This window comes from Heptranchias perlo, chromosome 10, assembly GCF_035084215.1.
Source record: "Heptranchias perlo isolate sHepPer1 chromosome 10, sHepPer1.hap1, whole genome shotgun sequence".
Classification (NCBI taxonomy): Eukaryota; Metazoa; Chordata; class Chondrichthyes; order Hexanchiformes; family Hexanchidae; genus Heptranchias; species Heptranchias perlo.
In genome coordinates, this window is record NC_090334.1 from 85,305,309 (window position 1) to 85,329,372 (window position 24,064).

Genomic DNA, 24,064 nt, shown 5'->3' on the forward strand with positions numbered 1-24,064 from the left:
GTAACACACGGTGTGTTATTATATAATATATATACAGGAGTGTTATACCGAGTAACACACGGTGTGTTATTATATAATATATATACGGGAGTGTTATACCCAGTAACACAGGGTGTGTTATTATATAATATATACAGGAGTGTTATACCGAGTAACACACGGTGTGTTAGTATATAATATATATACAGGAGTGTTATACCCAGTAACACACGGTGTGTTATTATATAATATATACAGGAGTGTTATACCCAGTAACACAGTGTGTTATTATATAATATATACAGGAGTGTTATACCCAGTAACACACAGTGTGTTATTATATAATATATACAGGAGTGTTATACCCAGTAACACACGGTGTGTTAGTATATAATATATATACAGGAGTGTTATACCCAGTAACACACGGTGTGTTATTATATAATATATACAGGAGTGGTATACCCAGTAACACACGGTGTGTTATTATATAATATATACAGGAGTGGTATACCCAGTAACACACGGTGTGTTATTATATAATATATACAGGAGTGTTATACCCAGTAACACACTGTGTTATTATATAATATATACAGGAGTGTTATACCCAGTAACACACGGTGTGTTATTATATAATATATACTGGAGTGTTATACCCAGCAACACAGGGTGTGTTATTATATAATATATATACAGGAGTGTTATACCCAGCAATACACAGTGTGTTATTATATAATATATACAGGAGTGTTATACCCAGTAACACACGGTGTGTTATTATATAATATATACAGGAGTGTTATACCCATTAATGCAAGGTGTGTTATCATAGAATCATCGAATGGTTACAGAACACAAGGTGGCCTGTCGGCCCATCGAGCCTGTTGTGGCTCTTTGTAAGAGCAATCCAGCTAATCCCATTCCCCTACTCGTTCCCCGTAGTCCTGCACTTTTTTCCCTTCAATTATTTATCCAATTCCTTTTTAAAAGACACTATTGAATCTGCTTCCACCAGCCTTTCAGGCACCGCATTCCAGATCTTAACAACTCGCTGCATAACAAAGCTTTTTCTCAGGTTGACTTTGGTTCTTTTGAAGCTGCAGACTGCAGGAAGATATCAATGGACTGGTCAGATGGGCAGAAAAGTGGCAAATGGAATTCAATCCAGAGAAGTGTGAGGTAATGCATTTGGGGAGAGCAAACAAGGCAAGGGAATACACAATAAATGGGAGGATACTGAGAGGTGTAGAGGAAGTGAGGGACCTTGGAGTGCATGTCCACAGATCCCTGAAGGTGGCAGGACAGGTAGATAAGATGGTTAAAAAGGCATATGGAATACTTTCCTTTATAAGCCGAGGCATAGAAACTAAGAATAGGGAGGTTATGCTGGAACTGTGTAAAACACTGGTTAGGCCACAGCTTGAGTACTGTGTACAGTTCTGGTCATCACATTACAGGAAAGATGTGATTGCACTGGACAGGGTGCAGAGGAGATTTACGAGGATGTTACCAGGACTGGAGAATTTTAGCTAAGAGGAAAGATTGGATAGGCTGGGTTTGTTTTCTTTGTAACAAAGGAGGCTGAGGGGAGATTTAATTGAGGTGTATAAAATTATGAGGGGCCGAGATAGAGTGGATAGGAAGGACCTATTTCCCTTAGCAGACGGGTCAGTGACTCGGGGGCATAGATTTAAAGTAATTGGTAGGAGGATCAGAGGGGAGCTCAGGAGAAATTTTTTCACCCAGAGGGTGGTGGGGGTCTGGAACTCACTGCCTGAGAGGGTGGGAGAGGCAGAAACCCTCAACTCATTTAAAAAGTACCTGGATGCGCACCTTAAGTGTCGTAACCTACAGGGCTACGGACCAAGTGCTGGAAAGTGGGATTAGGCTGTTTAGCTCTTGTTCGGTTGGCATGGACACGATGGGCCGAATGGCCTCCTACTGTGCCATAAGATTCTATCATTCTATGATATCCCGAAATCTGTGTCCTCTAGTTCTCGACCCTTCCGACAATGGGAACAGTTTATTTTTATTTACTTTATCCTTCATGATTTTGAACACTCCTATCAAATCTTCTCTTAACCTTAAGAACATAAGAACATAAGAAATAGGAGCAGGAGTAGGCCAATCGGCCCCTCGAGCCTGCTCCGCCATTCAATAAGATCATGGCTGATCTGATCCTAACCTCAAATCTAAATTCATGTCCAATTTCCTGCCCGCTCCCCGTAACCCCTAATTCCCTTTACTTCTAGGAAACTGTCTATTTCTGTTCTAAATTTATTTAATGATGTAGCTTCCACAGCTTCCTGGGGCAGCAAATTCCACAGACCTACTACCCTCTGAGTGAAGAAGTTTCTCCTGATCTCAGTTTTGAAAGAGCAGCCCCTTATTCTAAGATTATGCCCCCTAGTTCTAGTTTCACCCATCCTTGGGAACATCCTTACCGCATCCACCCGATCAAGCCCCTTCACAATCTTATATGTTTCAATAAGATCGCCTCTCATTCTTCTGAACTCCAATGAGTAGAGTCCCAATCTACTCAACCTCTCCTCATATGTCCACCCCCTCATCCCCGGGATTAACCGAGTGAACCTTCTTTGTACTGCCTCGAGAGCAAGTATGTCTTTTCTTAAGTATGGACACCAAAACTGTATGCAGTATTCCAGGTGCGGTCTCATCAATACCTTATATAACTGCAGCAATACCTCCCTGTTTTTATATTCTATCCCCCGAGCAATAAAAGCCAACATTCCGTTGGCCTTCTTGATCACCTGCTGCACTTGCATACTAACTTTTTGATTTTCTTGCACTACGACCCCCAGATCCCTTTGTACTGCAGTACTTTCCAGTTTCTCACCATTAAGATAATAACTTGCTCTCTGATTTTTCCTGCCAAAGTGCATAACCTCACATTTTCCAATATTGTATTGCATCTGCCAAATCTCCGCCCACTCACCCAGCCTGTCTATTTCCCCTTGTAGGTGTTTTATGTCCTCCTCACTCTCTACTTTCCCTCCCATCTTTGTATCATCTGCAAACATTGAAATGTTACACTCGGTCCCCTCCTCCAAATCATTAATATAGATTGTAAAGAGCTGGGGACCCAGCACCGACCCCTGCGGAACACCACTGGCTACAGGCTGCCAGTCCGAGAATGAACCATTTATCCCAACTCTCTGCTTCCTGTTAGATAACCAATCCTCCACCCATGCCAGAATATTACCCCCAATCCAGTGATTCTTTATCTTGAGCAATAATCTTTTATGTGGCACCTTGTCGAATGCCTTCTGGAAGTCCAAATACACTACGTCCACTGGTTCCCCTTTATCCACCCTGTACATTATGTCCTCAAAGAACTCAAGCAAATTTGTCAGACATGACTTCCCCTTCGTAAAGCCATGCTGACTTTGTCCCATTAAATTATGTTTATCCAAATGTTCCGCTACTGTCTCCTTAATAATAGACTCCAAAATTTTACCCACCACAGATGTTAGGCTAACTGGTCTATAATTTCCAGCCTTCTGCCTACTACCCTTTTTAAATAAGGGTGTTACATTAGCAGTTTTCCAATCTGCCGGGACCTTTGCCGAGTCCAGAGAATTTTGGAAAATTATTACCAAAGCATCCACAATCCCTACTGCCACTTCCCTCAAGACCCTAGGATGTAAGCCATCAGGTCCAGGGGATTTATCCGCCTTGAGTCCCATTAATTTACTGAGTACCAATTCCTTAGTGATTTTAATTGTATTTAGCTCCTCCCCCCCTAGAGCCCCCTGTTTGTCCAGTGTTGGGATATTCTTAGTGTCCTCTACAGTAAAGACTGAAACAAAATATTTGTTCAGCATTTTTGCCATCTCCATGTTTCCCACCATTAATTTCCCGGTCTCATCCTCTAAGGGACCTACGTTTGCCTTAGCCACCCTTTTTCTTTTTATATAACGATAGAAACTCTTGCTATCTGTTTTTATATTTTTTGCTAATTTATTTTCATAATCTATCTTCCCTTTCTTAATCAATCCTTTAGTTACTTTTTGCTGTCTTTTGAAGACTTCCCAATCTTCTAACTTCCTTCTCTGCTATCAGGGGAACAACCCCAGCTTCTCCAGTCTATTCACGTAACTGAAGTCCCTCATCCCTGGAACCATTCCAGTAGATCTGTTCTGCACCCTTTCCAAGGCCTTCACATCTTTCCCAAAGTGCGGTGCCCAGAATTGGACACAATACTCCAGTTGTGGATGAACCAGTGTTTAATAAAGGTTCAACATAACCTCCTTGCTTTTGTCCTCTATGCCTCTACAATAACACACACTATTTTTAAGACCAGGATCTCGGATGCTTTTTTGCCACATTCTCAACTTGTCCTGCCACCTTCAACGATTTGTGCACATAAACCACCAGATCTCTATGTTCCTGCAGCCCTTTAAAATTGTACCATTTAGTTTATATTGCCTCTCCTCATTCTTCCTGCCAAAATGTATCACTTTGCAATTCTCTGCGTTATTATATAATACATACAGGAGTGTTATATCCAGTAACACATAGTGTGTTATTTTATAATATATACAGGAGTGTTATATCCAGTAACACATAGTGTGTTATTTTATAATATATATACAGGAGTGTTATATCCAGTAACACACAGTGTGTTATTATATAATATATACAGGAGTGTTATATCCAGTAACACATAGTGTGTTATTTTATGATATATATACAGGAGTGTTATATCCAGTAACACACAGTGTGTTATTTTATAATATATATAGAGGAGTGTTATATCCAGTAACACACAGTGTGTTATTATATAATATATACAGGAGTGTTATACCCAGTAACACAGTGTGTTATTATATAATATATACAGGAGTGTTATACCCAGTAACACACATTGTGTTATTATATAATATATATATTATATATTTGATAAGGTCCCACATAAGAGACTGTTAGCTGAGATAGAAGCCCATGGAATCGAGGGAAAAGTATGGACTTGGTTAGGAAGTTGGCTGAGCGAAAGGCGACAGAGAGTAGGGATAATGGGTAGGTACTCACATTGGCAGGATGTGACTAGTGGAGTCCCGCAGGGATCTGTCTTGGGGCCTCAATTATTCACAATATTTATTAACAACTTAGATGAAGGCATAGAAAGTCTCATATCTAAGTTTGCCGATGACACAAAGATTGGTGGCATTGTAAGCAGTGTAAATGAAAACATAAAATTACAAAGTGATATTGATAGATTAGATGAATGGGCAAAACTGTGGCAAATGGAATTCAATGTAGACAAATGTGAGGTCATCCACTTTGAATCAAAAAAGGATAGAACAGGGTACTTTCTAAATGGTAAAAGATAAAAACAGTGAATGTCCAAAGGGACCGAGGGGTTCAGGTACATAGATCATTGAAGTATCATGAACAGGTGCAGAAAATAATCAAGAAGGCTTATAGAATGCTGGCCTTTATATCTAGAAGACTAGAGTACAAGGGGGCAGATGTTATGCTGCATCAATACAAAACCCTGGTTGGACTGCACCTGGATTACTGTGAGCAGTTCTGGGCACCGCACCTTCAGAAGGACATATTGGCCTTGGAGGGAGTGCAGCGTAGGTTTACTAGAATGATACCCGGACTTCAAGGGCTAAGTTACGAGGAGAGATTACACAAATTGGGGTTGTATTCTCTGGAGTTTCGAAGGTTAAGGGGTGATCTGATCGAAGTTTATAAGATATTAAGGGGAACAGATAGGGTGGATAGAGAGAAACTATTTCCGCTGGTTGGGGATTCTAGGAATAGGGGGCAAAGTCTAAAAATTAGAGCCAGAACTTTCAGGAGTGAGATTAGAAAACATTTCTACACACAAAGGGTGGTAGAAGTTTGGAACTCTCTTCCACAAACGGCAATTGATACGAGCTCAATTGCTAAACTAAAATCTGAGATAGATAGCTTTTTGGCAACCAAAGGTATTAAGGGATATGGGCCAAAGGCAGGTATATGGAGTTAGATCACAGATCAGCCATGATCTTATCAAATGGCGGAGCAGGCACGAGGGGCTGAATGGCCTACTCCTGTTCCTATGTTACAATGTTCCTCCACATACAGGAGTGTTATACCCAGTAACACACAGTGTGTTATTATATAATATATACAGGAGTGTTATACCCAGTAACACACGGTGTGTTATTATATAATATATACAGGAGTGTTATACCCAGTAACACACGGTGTGTTATTATATAATATATATACAGGAGTGTTATACCCAGTAACACACGGTGTGTTATTATAAAATATATATACAGGAGTGTTATACCCAGTATCACACGGTGTGTTATTATATAATATATACAGGAGTGTTATACCCAGTATCACACGGTGTGTTATTATATAATATATACAGGAGTGTTATACCCAGTAACACACAGTGTGTTATTATATAATATATACAGGAGTGTTATACCCAGTAACACACGGTGTGTTATTATATAATATATACAGGAGTGTTATACCCAGTAACACAGGGTGTGTTATTATATAATATATATACAGGAGTGTTATACCCAGTAACACACGGTGTGTTATTATATAATATATACAGGGGTGTTATACCCAGTAACACAGGGTGTGTTATTATATAATATATATACAGGAGTGTTATACCCAGTAACACACGGTGTGTTATTATATAATATATATACAGGAGTGTTATACCCAGTAACACAGGGTGTGTTATTATATAATATATATACAGGAGTGTTATACCCAGTATCACACGGTGTGTTATTATATAATATATACAGGAGTGTTATACCCAGTAACACAGGGTGTGTTATTATATAATATATATACAGGAGTGTTATACCCAGTATCACACGGTGTGTTATTATATAATATATACAGGAGTGTTATACCCAGTAACACAGGGTGTGTTATTATATAATATATATACAGGAGTGTTATACCCAGTAACACAGGGTGTGTTATTATATAATATATATACAGGAGTGTTATACCCAGTAACACACGGTGTGTTATTATATAATATATATACAGGAGTGTTATACCCAGTAACACAGGGTGTGTTATTATATAATATATATACAGGAGTGTTATACCCAGTAACACACGGTGTGTTATTATATAATATATATACAGGAGTGTTATACCCAGTAACACACGGTGTGTTATTATATAATATATATACAGGAGTGTTATACCCAGTAACACAGGGTGTGTTATTATATAATATATATACAGGAGTGTTATACCCAGTAACACACGGTGTGTTATTATATAATATATATACAGGAGTGTTATACCCAGTAACACAGGGTGTGTTATTATATAATATATATACAGGAGTGTTATACCCAGTAACACACAGTGTGTTATTATATAATATATACAGGAGTGTTATACCCAGTAACACAGGGTGTGTTATTATATAATATATATACAGGAGTGTTATACCCAGTAACACACGGTGTGTTATTATATAATATATACAGGAGTGTTATACCCAGTAACACACGGTGTGTTATTATATAATATATACAGGAGTGTTATACCCAGTAACACAGGGTGTGTTATTATATAATATATATACAGGAGTGTTATACCCAGTAACACACGGTGTGTTATTATATAATATATACAGGAGTGTTATACCCAGTAACACACGGTGTGTTATTATATAATATATACAGGAGTGTTATACCCAGTAACACGGTGTGTTATTATATAATATATACAGGAGTGTTATACCCAGTAACACAGGGTGTGTTATTATATAATATATACAGGAGTGTTATACCCAGTAACACGGTGTGTTATTATATAATATATACAGGAGTGTTATACCCAGTAACACACAGTGTGTTATTATATAATATATATACAGGAGTGTTATACCCAGTAACACAGGGTGTGTTATTATATAATATATACAGGAGTGTTATACCCAGTAACACACGGTGTGTTATTATATAATATATACAGGGGTGTTATACCCAGTAACACACGGTGTGTTATTATATAATATATACAGGAGTGTTATACCCAGTGACACACAGTGTGTTATTATATAATATATATACAGGAGTGTTATACCCAGTAACACACAGTGTGTTATTATATAATATATACAGGAGTGTTATACCCAGTAACACACAGTGTGTTATTATATAATATATATACAGGAGTGTTATACCCAGTAACACACAGTGTGTTATTATATAATATATATACAGGAGTGTTATACCCAGTAACACACAGTGTGTTATTATATAATATATACAGGAGTGTTATACCCAGTAACACACAGTGTGTTATTATATAATATATACAGGAGTGTTATACCCAGTAACACACGGTATGTTATTATATAATATATACAGGAGTGTTATACCCAGTAACACAGTGTGTTATTATATAATATATACAGGAGTGTTATACCCAGTAACACACGGTGTGTTATTATATAATATATACAGGAGTGTTATACCCAGTAACACACGGTGTGTTATTATATAATATATACAGGAGTGTTATACCCAGTAACACAGTGTGTTATTATATAATATATACAGGAGTGTTATACCCAGTAACACACGGTGTGTTATTATATAATATATACAGGAGTGTTATACCCAGTAACACAGTGTGTTATTATATAATATATACAGGAGTGTTATACCCAGTAACACAGTGTGTTATTATATAATATATACAGGAGTGTTATACCCAGTAACACTGTTATTATATAATATATATACAGGAGTGTTATACCCAGTAACACACGGTGTGTTATTATATAATATATACAGGAGTGTTATACCCAGTAACACACGGTGTGTTATTATATAATATATACAGGAGTGTTATACCCAGTAACACACGGTGTGTTATTATATAATATATATACAGGAGTGTTATACCCAGTAACACACGGTATGTTATTATATAATATATACAGGAGTGTTATACCCAGTAACACACGGTGTGTTATTATATAATATATAGAGGAGTGTTATACCCAGTGACACACGGTGTGTTATTATATAATATATACAGGAGTGTTATACCCAGTAACACACGGTGTGTTATTATACAATATATACAGGAGTGTTATACCCAGTAACACACGGTGTGTTATTATACAATATATACAGGAGTGTTATACCCAGTAACACACGGTGTGTTATTATATAATATATACAGGAGTGTTATACCCAGTAACACACGGTGTGTTATTATATAATATATATACAGGAGTGTTATACCCAGTAACACACGGTGTGTTATTATATAATATATACAGGAGTGTTATACCCAGTAACACACGGTGTGTTATTATATAATATATACAGGAGTGTTATACCCAGTAACACACGGTGTGTTATTATATAATATATACAGGAGTGTCATACCCAGTGACACACGGTGTGTTATACTATAATATATACAGGAGTGTTATACCCAGTACACACAGTGTGTTATTATATAATATGTACAGGAGTGTTATACCCAGTAACACAGGGTGTGTTATTATATAATATGTACAGGAGTGTTATACCCAGTAACACACGGTGTGTTATTATATAATATATACAGGAGTGTTATACCCAGTAACACACGGTGTGTTATTATATAATATATACACGAGTGTTATACCCAGTGACACACGGTGTGTTATTATATAATATATACAGGAGTGTTATACCCAGTACACACAGTGTGTTATTATATAATATATACAGGAGTGTTATACCCAGTGACACACAGTGTGTTATTATATAATATATATACAGGAGTGTTATACCCAGTAACACACAGTGTGTTATTATATAATATATACACAGGAGTGTTATACCCAGTAACACACAGTGTGTTATTATATAATATATACAGGAGTGTTATACCCAGTATCACATGGTGTGTTATCATATAATATATACAGGAGTGTTATACCCAGTATCACATGGTGTGTTATTATATAATATATATACAGGAGTGTTATACCCAGTAACACACGGTGTGTTATTATATAATATATACAGGAGTGTTATACCCAGTAACACAGGGTGTGTTATTGTATAATATATACAGGAGTGTTATACCCAGTAACACACGGTGTGTTATTATATAATATACACAGGAGTGTTATACCCAGTAACACACAGTGTGTTATTATATAATATACACAGGAGTGTTATACCCAGTAACACACGGTGTGTTATTATATAATATATACAGGAGTGTTATACCCAGTAACACACGGTGTGTTATTATATAATATATATACAGGAGTGTTATACCCAGTAACACAGGGTGTGTTATTGTATAATATATACAGGAGTGTTATACCCAGTAACACACGGTGTGTTATTATATAATATGTACAGGAGTGTTATACCCAGTAACACACGGTGTGTTATTATATAATATATACAGGAGTGTTATACCCAGTAACACACGGTGTGTTATTATATAATATATACAGGAGTGTTATACCCAGTAACACACGGTGTGTTATTATATAATATATACAGGAGTGTTATACCCAGTAACACACGGTGTGTTATTATATAATATATACAGGAGTGTTATACCTAGTAACACACGGTGTGTTATTATATAATATATACAGGAGTGTTATACCCAGTAACACACGGTGTGTTATTATATAATATACACAGGAGTGTTATACCCAGTAACACACAGTGTGTTATTATATAATATACACAGGAGTGTTATACCCAGTAACACACGGTGTGTTATTATATAATATATACAGGAGTGTTATACCCAGTAACACACGGTGTGTTATTATATAATATATATACAGGAGTGTTATACCCAGTAACACAGGGTGTGTTATTATATAATATATACAGGAGTGTTATACCCAGTAACACACGGTGTGTTATTATATAATATATATACAGGAGTGTTATACCTAGTAACACACGGTGTGTTATTATATAATATATACAGGAGTGTTATACCCTCCGTCACCCTTTATAATGTAAATTCCTGTGTAAATTTGTCACAGTGTTCCTGTCCCCTCCCCCTCCCCCCCTCATGAAGGTGCTTCAGCGCCACCTCTTGTGGCAGGTTGTAATTACAGCCGGGTCGTGTTTACGGCGGCAGCTTCGAAAGCCAATGAGGAGATGGCAATATAAAATCGCAATGTAAAAATAAGGACAGAATGTGTGACTTCAAAATGGGGATTGAATTTTCTCTCCGTACTCCTGGTCCAATTGCCCCCTGCCCGCTAACCCTGATTCACCTGAAGACCACCCTTGGTTTTGACTCCCTGAGTGCAATACTGTGGGTATTAACAACAACAACAACAACTCGCCTTTATATCGTGCATTCAACATGGTAAAATGTTCCAAGCCGCTTCACAGGAGCGATTATCAAACAAAATTTGACACCGAACCACATAAAGAGCTGTTAGGACATGTGACCAAAAGCTTGGTCAAAGTGGTCGGGTTGAAGGAGCGTCTTAAAGGAGGAGAGAGAGGTGGAGAGAGACGGAGAGGTTCAGGGAGGGAATTCCAGAGCTTCGGGCCCAGGCAGCTGAAGGCACGGCCGCCAATGGTGGAGCGATTAAAATCGGGGATGTGCAAGAGGCCGGAATTGGAGGAGGGCAGAGATCGCAGGGTTGTAGGGCTGGAGGAGGTGACAGTGATTCGGAGGGGCGAGGCCATGGAGGGATTTGAAGAGGATGCCCCCGACAACACCTGAATTCGGGAGTTAGAATCGCTGAATAATATTTCAGTTGGCAGTCGCTGATTCAGCTCCACCCCCCCCTGAACACCTGCCATTGGGAAATTCTAGCCCAATGAATGGGCAAAGCTCAAACCAACGGCAAGGGCCCAGGTCAGTCTAATGATAGAGGATCAGGTCAGTCCAATAATAGGGGCCCAGGTCAGTCTAATAATAGGGGCCCAGGTCAGTCTGATTATAGAGGCCCAGGTCAGCCGAATAATAGAGGCCCAGGTCAGTCTAATAATCAGGGCCGAGGTCAGTCTAATAATCAGGGCCGAGGTCAGTCTAATAATCAGGGCCGAGGTCAGTCTAATAATAGGGGCCCAGGACAGTCTGATAATAGGGGCCCAGGACAGTCTGATAATAGGGGCCGAGGTCAGTCTGATAATAGGGGCCCAGGTCAGTCTGGAGATAGGGGCCCAGGTCAGTCATAATAGGGGCCCAGGTCAGTCTGGAGATAGGGGCCCAGGTCAGTCATAATAGGGGCCCAGGTCAGTCTGATAATAGGGGCCCAGCTGAGGCGGAGGAGCGGAGGAGCGGAGGAGCGGGAGTGAGGAGCAGAGGATGAGCTGAGGCGGAGGAGTGGAGGAGGGAGTGAGGACTTTCCCAACATTGACTGGGACAGCCATAGCATTAGGGGCTTGGATGGTGAGAAATTTGTTGAGTGTATTCAGGAGGAATTTCTCATTCAGTATGGGGATGGCCCGACTAGAGAGGGGGCAAAACTTGACCTCCTCTTGGGAAATAAGGAAGGGCAGGTGACAGAAGTGTTAGTGAGGGATCACTTTGGGACCAGTGATCATAATTCCATTAGTTTTAAGATAGCTATGGAGAAGGATAGGTCTGGCCCAAAAGTTAAAATTCTAAATTGGGGAAAGGCCAATTTTGATGGTATTAGACAGGAACTTTCAGAAGTTGATTGGGAGAGTCTGTTGGCAGGCAAAGGGACGTCTGGTAAGTGGGAGGCTTTCAAAAGTGTGTTAACCAGGGTTCAGGGTAAGCACATTCCTTATAAAGTGAAGGGCAAGGCTGGTAGAAGTAGGGAACCTTGGATGACTCGGGAGATTGAGGCCCCAGTCAAAAAGAAGGAGGCATATGACATGCATAGACAGCTGGGATCAAGTGGATCCCTTGAAGAGTATAGAGATTGCCGGAGTAGAGTTAAGAGAGAAATCAGGAGGGCAAAAAGGGGACATGAGATGGCTTTGGCAGATTAGGCAAAGGAGAATCCAAAGAGCTTCTACAAATACATAAAGGGCAAAAGAGTAACTAGGGAGAGAGTAGGGCCTCTTAAGGATCAACAAGGTCATCTCTGTGCGGAACCACAAGAGATGGGTGAGATCCTTAATGAATATTTCATATCGGTATTTACGGTTGAGAAAGGCATGGATGTTAGGGAACTTGGGGAAATAAATAGTGATGTCTTGAGGAGTGTACATATTACAGAGAGGGAGGTGCTGGAAGTCTTAACGCGCATCAAGGTAGATAAATCTCCGGGACCTGATGAAATGTATCCCAGAACGTTATGGGAGGTTAGGGAGGAAATTGCGGGTCCCCTCGCAGAGATATTTGAATCATCGACAGCTACAGGGGAGGTGCCTGAAGATTGGAGGGTAGCAAATGTTGTGCCTTTGTTTAAGAAGGGCGGCAGGGAAAAGCCTGGGAACTACAGACCGGTGAGCCTGACATCTGCAGTGGGTAAGTTGTTAGAGGGTATTCTGAGAGACAGGATCTACAGGCATTTGGAGAGGCAGGGACTGATTAGGAACAGTCAGCATGGTTTTGTGAGAGGAAAATCATGTCTCACGAATTTGATTGAGTTTTTTGAGGGGGTAACCAAGAAGATAGATGAGGGCTGTGCAGTAGATGTGGTCAACATGGACTTTAGCAAAGCCTTTGACAAGGTACCGCATGGTAGGTTGTTACATAAGGTTAAATCTCACGGGATCCAAGGTGAGGTAGCCAATTGGATACAAAATTGGCTTGACGACAGAAGACAGAGGGTGGTTGTAGAGGGTTGTTTTTCAAACTGGAGGCCTGTGACCAGCGGTGTGCCTCAGGGATCGGTGCTGGGTCCGCTGTTATTTGTTATTTATATTAATGATTTGGATGAGAATTTAGGAGGCATGGTTAGTAAGTTTGCAGATGACACCAAGATTGGTGGCATTGTGGACAGTGAAGAAGGTTATCTAGGATTGCAACGGGATCTTTATCAATTGGGCCAGTGGGCCGATGAATGGCAGATGGAGTTTAATTTAGATAAATGTGAGGTGATGCATTTTGGTAGATCAAATCGGGCCAGGACCTACTCCGTTAATGGTAGGGCGTTGGGGAGAGTTATAGAACAAAGAGATCTGGGAGTACAGGTTCATAGCTCCTTGAAAGTGGAGTCACAGGTGGATAGGGTGGTGAAGAAGGCATTCAGCATGCTTGGTTTCATTGGTCAGAACATTGAATACAGGTGTTGGGATGTCTTGTTGAAGTTGTACAAGACATTAGTAAGGCCACACTTGGAATACTGTGTACAGTTCTGGTCACCCTATTATAGAAAGGATATTATTAAACTAGAAAGAGTGCAGAAAAGATTTACTAGGATGCTACCGGGACTTGATGGTTTGACTTATAGGGAGAGGTTGGATAGACTGAGACTTTTTTCCCTGGAGAGTAGGAGGTTAAGGGGTGATCTTATAGAAGTCTATAAAATAATGAGGGGCATAGATAAGGTAGATAGTCAAAATCTTTTCCCAAAGGTAGGGGAGTCTATAACGAGGGGCATAGATTTAAGGTGAGAGGGGAGAGATACAAAAGGGTCCAGAGGGGCAATTTTTTCACTCAAAGGGTGGTGAGTGTCTGGAACGAGCTGCCAGAGGCAGTAGTAGAGGCGGGTACAATTTTGTCTTTGAAAAAGCATTTGGACAGTTACATGGGTAAGATGGGTATAGAGGGATATGGGCCAAGTCCAGGCAATTGGGACTAGCTTAGTGGTATAAACTGGGCGACATGGACATGTTGGGCCGAAGGGCCTGTTTCCATGTTGTAAACTTCTATGATTCTATGATTCTAGGTCAGTCTGATAATCAGGGCCCAGGTCAGTCTGATAATAGGGGCCCAGGTCACTTTGATAATAGGGGCCCAGGTCCGTCTAATAATCGGGGCCCAGGTCAGTCTAATAATCGGGGCCCAGGTCAGTCTAATAATCGGGGCCCAGGTCAGTCTGATAATCGGGGCCCAGGTCAGTCTAATAATAGAGGCCCAGGTCAGTCTGATAATCGGGGCCCAGGTCAGTCTGATAATCGGGGCCCAGGTCAGTCTGATAATCGGGGCCCAGGTCAGTCTAATAATAGAGTCCCAGGTCAGTCTAATAATAGGGGCCCAGGTCAGTCTGATAATAGGGGCCCAGATCAGTCTAATAATAGAGGCCCAGGTCAGTCTGATAATCGGGGCCCAGGTCAGTCTACCAATAGGGGGCCCAGGTCAGTCTAATAATAGAGACCCAGGTCAGTCTGATAATCGGGGCCCAGGTCAGTCTACCAATAGGGGGCCCAGGTCAGTCTAATAATATGGGCCCAGGTCAGTCTGATAATATGGGCCCAGGTCAGTCTAATAATTGGGGCCCAGGTCAGTGCAATAATCAGGGCCCAGGTCAGTCTACTAATAGGGGCCCAGGTCAGTCTAGTGAAAGGGGTCCAGATCAGTCTAATAATCCGGGCCCAGGACAATCTAATAATAGGGGCCCAGATCAGTCTAATAATCCGGGCCCAGGACAATCTAATAATAGGGGCCCAGGTCAGTCTAGTGAAAGGGGCCCAGATCAGTCTAATAATCCGGGCCCAGGACAATCTAATAATAGGGGCCCGGATTATTAGACTGATCTGGGCTCCTTTCACTAGACTGACCTGGGCCCCTATTATTAGACTGACCTGGGCCCCCTATTATCAGACTGATCTGGGCCCCTATTATTAGACTGACCTGGGCCCCTATCACTCGACTGACCAGCTCCTTGAAAGTGGAGTCACAGGTGGATAGGGTGGTGAAGAAGGCATTCGGCATGCTTGGTTTCATTGGTCAGAACATTGAATGCAGGAGTTGGGATGTCTTGTTGAAGTTGTACAGGGCATTGGTGAGGCCACACTTGGAATACTGTGTACAGTTCTGGTCACCCTATTATAGAAAGGATATTATTAAACTAGAAAGAGTGCAGAAAAGATTTACTAGGATGCTACCGGGACTTGATGGTTTGACTTATAGGGAGAGGTTGGATAGACTGAGACTTTTTTCCCTGGAGAGTAGGAGGTTAAGGGTTGATCTTATAGAAGTCTATAAAATAATGAGGGGCATAGATAAGGTCGATAGTCAAAATCTTTTCCCAAAGGTAGGGGAGTCTATAACGAGGGGGCATAGATTTAAGGTGAGAGGGGAGAGATACAAAAGGGTCCAGAGGGGCAATTTTTTCACTCAAAGGGTGGTGAGTGTCTGGAACGAGCTGCCAGAGGCAGTAGTAGAGGCGGGTACAATTTTGTCTTTTAAAAGCATTTGGACAGTTACATGGGTAAGATGGGTATAGAGGGATATGGGCCAAGTGCAGGAAATTGGGACCAGCTTAGTGGTATAAACTGGGCGACATGGACATGTTGGGCCGAAGGGCCTGTTTCCATGTTGTAACTTCTATGATTCTATGATTCTCTAATCGGGGCCCAGGTCAGTCTGATAATAGGGGGCCCAGTTCAGTCTGATAATAGGGGGCCCAGGTCAGTCTGATAATAGGGGGCCCAGGTCAGTCTAGAGATAGGGGCCCAGGTCAGTCTAGAGATAGGGGCCCAGGTCAGTCTAGAGATAGGGGCCCAGGTCAATCTTATAATAGGGGCCCAGGTCAGTCTAATAATAGGGGTCCAGGTCAGTCTGATAATAGGGGCCCAGGTCAGTCAGGAGATAGGGGTCCAGGTCAGTCTGATAATAGGGGCCCAGGTCAGTCAGGAGATAGGGGTCCAGGTCAGTCTGGAGATAGGGGCCCAGGTCAGTCTGATAATAGGGGCCCAGGTCAGTCTGATAATGGGAGCCCAGGTCAGTCTACTGATAGGGGCCCAGGTCAGTCTGGAGATAGGGGCTCAGGTCAGTCTAGAGATAGGGGCCCAGGTCAGTCTGGAGATAGGGGCTCAGGTCAGTCTAGAGATAGGGGCCCAGGTCAGTCTAGAGATAGGGGCCCAGGTCAGTCTAGAGATAGGGGCCCAGGTCAGTCTAGAGATAGGGGCCCAGGTCAGTCTAGAGATAGGGGCCCAGGTCAGTCTGGAGATAGGGGCCCAGGTCAGTCTAGAGATAGGGGCCCAGGTCAGTGTAGTGATAGGGGCCCAGGTCAGTCTAATAATCGGGGCCCAGGTCAGTCTAATAATGGGGCCCAGGTCAGTCTAATAATGGGGGCCCAGGTCAGTCTAGAGATAGGGGCCCAGGTCAGTCCAATAATCGGGGCTCAGGTCAGTCTGATAATTGGGGCCCAGGTCAGTCTAGTGAAAGGGGCTCAGGTCAGTCTAATAATAGGGGCCCAGGTCAGTCGAGTAATAGAGGCCCAGGTCAGTCTAATAATCCGGGCCCAGGTCAGTCTAATATGGGGGCTCAGGTCTGTCTAATAATCGGGGCCCAGGTCAGCATCAAAATATGGGCCCAGGTCAGTCTTCTGATAGGGGCCCAGTTCAGTCTAATAATCGGGGCCCAGGTCAGTCTAGTCATAGGGGCCCAGGTCAGTCTGGAGATAGGGGCCCAGGTCAGTCTAGTGATAGGGGCCCAGGTCAGTCTGGAGATAGGGGCCCAGGTCAGTCTAGTGATAGGGGCCCAGGTCAGTCTAGTGATAGGGGCCCAGGTCAGTCTAGTGATAGGGGCCATGGTCAGTCTGGAGATAGGGGCCCAGGTCAGTCTAGTGATAGGGGCCCAGGTCAGTCTAGAGATAGGGGCCCAGGTCAGTCTGGAGATAGGGGCCCAGGTCAGTCTGGTGATAGGGGCCCAGGTCAGTCTGGTGATAGGGGCCCAGGTCAGTCTGGAGATAGGGGCCCAGGTCAGTCTGGAGATAGGGGCCCAGGTCAGTCTGGAGATAGGGGCCCAGGTCAGTCTAGAGATAGGGGCCCAGGTCAGTCTAGTGATAGGGGCCCAGGTCAGTCTAGAGATAGGGGCCCAGGTCAGTCTGGAGATAGGGGCCCAGGTCAGTCTGGAGATAGAGGCCCAGGTCAGTCTAGAGATAGGGGCCCAGGTCAGTCTGGAGATAGGGGCCCAGGTCAGTCTCGTGATAGGGGCCCAGGTCAGTCTGGAGATAGGGGCCCAGGTCAGTCCAGTGATAGAGGCCCAGGTCAGTCTAGAGATAGGGGCCCAGGTCAGTCTAGTGATAGGGGCCCAGGTCAGTCTAGTGATAGGGGCCCAGGTCAGTCTAGTGATAGAGGCCCAGGTCAGTCTAGTGATAGGGGCCCAGGTCAGTCTAGTGATAGGGGCCCAGGTCAGTCTAGTGATAGGGGCCCAGGTCAGTCTAGTGATAGGGGCCCAGGTCAGTCTAGTGATAGGGGCCCAGGTCAGTCTAGTGATAGGGGCCCAGGTCAGTCTAGAGATAGGGGCCCAGGTCAGTCTAGTGATGGGGTCTAACTTAGTCCAATAACAGAGGCTGAGCTCAGCCCAGCAATGATCAATGGCTCTGTTACACTGGTACAGCTATTGCCCCAACAATTCAATGAAGTTAGACTCTGGCCCACTGTATCTTGAACAGCTCAGGCACCGACCCTGACATGTTTCTCTCCAAATCTGCTGTCACTGTTAACGGTCCTAATCAAACTTAGTATGGGGCAGTCTCCACACAGCTCTTGGTGAGCCTGGGCCCTTAGCACCAAAACTGCCACGAGTTCAGCATTAATTGTTAATCTCATGGACACAAGGAGTCTCTCTATATATATATATATATGTATTTGTTCGCAGATTGTGTCTGGTACTGTAAATTCCACAGTTACTGCCTCTCCCCAGCTCCCCTGTGAAAGTGGTCCTGGGGCTTCCAACATCGTTACGATTGTTTTTACAACCAAGAGGGTTTGCCTGACCTCTTCAGAGGGCATTAAGAGTCATCCATGCACGGTGAGCCTGGAGTCGGGTATAGGCCAGACTGGGTCAGGGTTCAGGGATGAAGCAAAATTGTAAACCTGTGAGAAAATATCTGTCAAGAATTCAGGAAAATATATTCAGTGTGCAATCTGAGAAGCTATTGATAACTCTGTACATGCCCTTGAAGGTTTGAAGGGACCGTGTAGAGGGGGTCTAGTGTCAACATGTAAAGATCTAATGTCAGTAGGTCGGGTCTAGTACCCGTGCACAGGCTCCCCGTGCCCAGTGCCAGTGTGTAAGGTCCAGTGTCAGTGGGGAGAGTTATGCCCAGTACCAGTGTCCAGGCTCTCGAGCACAGGGCCAGTGTCCAGGCTCTCATGCACGGGGCCAGTGTCCAGGCACTGGAGCTCAGGGCCAATGTCCGGGCTCTCGAGCACAGGGCCAGTGTCCGGGCACTGGAGCTCAGGGCCAGTGTCCGGGCTCTCGAGCACAGGGCCAGTGTCCGGGCACTGGAGCTCAGGGCCAGTGTCCGGGCACTGGAGCACAGGGCCAGTGTCCGGGCACTGGAGCTCAGGGCCAGTGTCCGGGCACTGGAGCTCAGGGCCAGTGTCCGGGCACTGGAGCTCAGGGCCAGTGTCCGGGCACTGGAGCACAGGGCCAGTGTCCGGGCACTGGAGCACAGGGCCAGTGTCCGGGCACTGGAGCACAGGGCCAGTGTCCAGGGCTGTTCCCAGTGTGCAGGATTTTCTGTGGGGTTGCTTGTTCCTTGATCACTCTGAACTTGGCAATAGAAAGGCTACATGATGGTTTATAAATAGGAGGAAGCAGCTGATTGCAGCAATGTGGTCTCGCACTGTCCTTTCAGCCTGATTGGAATCTCACCCTTTCTCGTGGGATTGTAGTCTGCTCCCCCTGCTGGCTGCTCGGTTCCTCTGTGCGAGGAGCTTGTGCCAACCCAATTCAGGTCCTAGTGGGCATCGGACCACAACATTAAACCTGGCACAGGTTGGCATGAAATTGGGAACCTCTCGGGTGGGAGTTACAGTAGGGCCACGTGGCTGGCATTGGAGTTAGGTTCACTTTTTTCTCAGGGTAAGTAGCTCACCTCACAACCGTGAGCCCTTGGCAGGGGAGCTTTGCTCACTAGGATCTCACACCAACAAATCAGTTGCACACTGCACGCGATTTACTGACCAATAACTTTAACGGAACAGAGAGATCTGGGGGTATATGTGCACAAATCATTGAAGGTGGCAGGGCAGGTTGAGAAAGTGGTTAAAAAAGCATAGGGGATCCTGGGCTTTATAAATAGAGGCATAGAGTACAAAAGTATTGAAGTCATGATGAACCTTTATAAAACACTGGTTCGATCACAACTGGAGTATTGTGTCCAGTTCTGGGCATCGCACTTCAGGAAAGATGTAAAGGCCTTAGAGAAGGTGCAGAAGAGATTTACTAGAATGATTCCAGGAATGAGGGACTTTAGTTACATGGATAGACTGGAGAAGCTGGGATTGTTCTCCTTGGAACAGAGAAGGTTGTGAGGAGATTTGATAGAGGTATTCAAAATCATGAAGGGTCTAGACAGAGTAGATAGAGAGTAACTGTCCCCATTGGCGGAAGGGTCAAGAACCAGACAACATAGATTTAAGGTGATTGGCAAAAGAACCAAAGGTGACATGAGGAAAAACTTTTTTACCCAGCGAGTGGTTAGGATCTGGAATGCACTGCCCGAGGGGGTGGTGGAGGCAGATTCAATCATGGCCTTCAAAAGGGAACTGGATGAATACTTGAAGGGAAAAAATTTGCAGGGCTACTGGGATAGGGCGGGGGAGTGGGATGAGCTAAATTGCTCTTAGAGAGCCGCATGTACTCGATGGGCCGAATGGCCTCCTTCCGTGCTGCAACCACTCTATGATTCTTTGAAAATCAGGCCCATGTGAATGTCTGAAATAGGCTCGGATATGGGTCTCTGCTGGAACCACACAATTAAACCAATCCTTTATATCCAACTTGTGCTCCGGGAGTGTTTGATGGGACAGTGTAGAGGGAGCTTTACTCTGTATCGAACCCGTGCTGTACCTGCCCTGGGAGTGTTTGATGGGACGTCCTTGGGTTGTGAAAGGCCCTATAGAAATGCAAGTTCTTTCTTTCTTTCAATGCTGTCACTGCATCAGCTCGACCAACATGCCCAGGTTCAGCGCGGGTCTCACAGATGACATCATGATCCCCGCCCTCTTGGCTCAGGGTCCCTATGTCACGCCTCCATGTGCCTGGAATTCCCCCCCCACCCTGCCTTCTGCCTTTTGCATTTCCATTAGTTTTAATAGAGGGCTTTCACTGGCACTATGAATGCTGGGACTGTCCTGCCTCCATCATGCCCACCTGCTGCCCAACAAGAGAGAGAAGTAGTGGCCAATATCCAGGGTGAGCAGCGGGCAGAGAAAAGAGAAATAAGGAGATAGAGGGGCAAGAGGTGAGGGGAATCCTGTAACAGTGACTGCCTGACCCTCACCATGCCCGTGGCCCAGGTGGCAGCACCAATTTGCCATCCTTGACCGTGTTTGGCACTGACCGTTGTTCATTACACAGTCAGAAGGTAATGTGAAGGGCATTTCTGCTGATGGATTAATATGTAAACCAGTGTCACTGGTCTGCACCTCAGTTCCTGATGGACATGTGTGGGGATATGCTGCTCACCCCATGTGTTGGATGTGTGAACAGGACCTTTGTCCAAACCCTCAGCCCTCCCTGATCCCTCAGCCTGTTGTTTGTTCATTATTTTAGGTTGGAGGTTGGGGAGAGGGGGGGCGGGGTGGGTTCTTTCTCTCTGGGTCTCACTTACTGTCCACGGACGGGCCCTGGATCATGTCAAACTTGTACACCTCCTTTGCATAGTACTCGAAGTCGGTGTTGTGAGTAACGCAGCTCTGCTCCCGGTCCCTGCCCAGATCGTGCAGCAATTCCCGAGTGCTGTTGTACATAGCCAGGACCTGGGCTGGGACCTCGGCGGGACCCGGCTCCTCGGGAGGGCTGGTCAGCCTGAGCTTGCTCAGGATCTGGCCCCTGATGGCTTCCACTCGTTTCTTCTTGATATGCTCCGTGTCCAGGGTGGTGCAGGTCGAAAGAGCCCGTGTAACAGCCACTAGATCCAGGGCAGTCAGGACAAGCAAGAACCTCTGGACACACATCGTCCCCGTTCCCAAATCCACCAGGGCACCGAGAGAGGGAGAGGAAGCTGATCCAGACAGCGAGATCCCCTTTCACCGATCACACACACACACAGATTCCCCTCTCCCCGCCCGCAACAGCGTTTTCCAAAACTTCTTCCAAAACTTTTTCAACTTTCCAGATGTTCGCCTCTCCTCAGCGGAGTCTCCGCTCTCCCCGAGTGCAGCTCAGCTCCTCTCTCCGCTCTCCTCCGGATGCGTTTCCCTCCCTCTCTCTCTCTCTCTCTTTCTGATATATCTTCTTGTTGTTGATTTATAGCGAGGTTTGGAGATCTCCGGGACGTGCCACGGCGGTCCTCGGCGGCAGACCCCTGCTTGAAGTTGTCAGATTCCGCTCTGGGTCCTGTCTCTCTCACTCTCTCTTGTCTCACACTCTGCCTCACCCGTGGCTTTTATACTGGGGATCAGTGACGTTCCGGGAGGGCTGGAAACACGCAGACCTCGCCCTGATCAGAACGTCACCCTCACACATCAAGGTTTTGGATATATTAAGGGAGGAGAGAAACAGAGACAGACAGAAATACAGGGACACACACAGAGAATAAAGGCACAAACACAGAAATATACAAAGACTCACACAACAAAAACACACAGAGAGGTGAAGACGGAGCGAAGAATACAGACGTCCACAGAATAGAGACAGAAAGAGAAATAGAGAAACAAAGAAATACAGAGAAACAGAAAGGAATGTAGAGAAAAAAAGAGATGAAACAGCAACAGAAATTGGGACAAAAGGAAACAGTTAGAAATAAAATACAAAGGCAGAGAGAGAGAAACAGGGGGAGTAACTGAGGGAGTTAAAGAGAGAGAAAAAAAGAAAAGAGAGGCCGGCACACAGAGAGAAACAGAAAAGAGAGAGAGAGAGAAGAGAGAGAAAGAGAGAAAACATAGAAAGAGATGGGATGGAGAGAAACACAGAGAAAAGAGATGGAGAGAAACACAGAGAGAGAACAAATGAAGAGAAACACAGAAAGAGATGGAGAATAACAGAGACAGAGAGATGGAGAGAAACACAGAGAAGAGATGGAAAGAAACAGAGAAGAGATGGAGAGAAACACAGAGTGAAGAGATGGAGAGAAGTACAGAAAACAACAGAGAGAAACAGAGAGAAGAGATGGAGAGAAACACAAAGAGAGATGGAGAGAAACAGGGAGAGAGAGATGGAGAGAAAAACAGAGAGAAGAGATGGAGAGAAGCACAGAGAGAAGGAATGAAGAGAAACAGAGAGAATAGATGGAGAGAAACGCAGAAAAAGACAGAGATAAACACGGAGAGAAGAGAAGGAGAGAAACACAGAGAGATGGAGAGAAACAAAGACAGAGATGGAGAGAAACACAGAGAGAAGAGAGGGAGAGAAACACAGAAATAGATGGATGGAAACACAGGGAGAAGAGATGGAGAATATCTCAGAGAAAAGAGATGGAGAGAAACACAAAGAGAGATGTAGGGAAACACAGAGAGATGGAGAGAAACACAGAGGGAAGAGATGGAGTGAAACATTGAGAGAGATGGAGAAAAACACAGAGAGAAGAGATGCTGAGAAACCCAGAGAGAGATGAAGAGAAACACAGAAGGAAGAGAAGGAGAGAAACACAGAGAGAAGAGATGGACAGAAACACAGAGAGAGGAGTTGGAAAGAATGACAGAGTGACGAGATGGAGAGAAACACAGACAGAAGGGATGAAGAGAAACACAGAGAGGAGAGAGGAAGAAATTGAGGGAGAGAGATGGAGAGAGAGAAGAGATGGAGAGAAACACGGAGAGAAGAGAAGGAGAGAAACACAGAGAGAAGAGTTGGAAAGACTGACAGAGTGAAGAGAGGGACCGAAACACAGAGAGATGTGATGAAGAGAAACAGAGAGAGAGATGGATAGAAACACAGAGAAGAGAGGGAGAGAAACACAGAGAGAGATGGAGTGAAACACAGAGAGAGACGGAAAGAAACACAGAGAGAGATGGAGAGAAACACAGAGAGAAGAGATGGAGAGAAACACAGAGAGAGAAGAGATGGAGAG

At 44.0% G+C, this 24,064-nt stretch overlaps 1 protein-coding gene across 1 annotated transcript in view; it reads right to left on the reverse strand.

The window, feature by feature from the left end:
* tgfb3 (transforming growth factor, beta 3) overlaps window positions 1-22,420 on the reverse strand; it is a 120,511-nt gene extending 98,091 nt beyond the window's left edge. Inside the window, exon 1 of the mRNA XM_067992134.1 lies at window positions 21,665-22,420. Within this exon, the coding sequence (XP_067848235.1) occupies window positions 21,665-22,010 (346 nt within the window). The 5' untranslated portion in view covers window positions 22,011-22,420. The remainder of the gene's footprint in view (window positions 1-21,664) is intronic.
* Window positions 22,421-24,064: the final 1,644 nt, after the last annotated feature.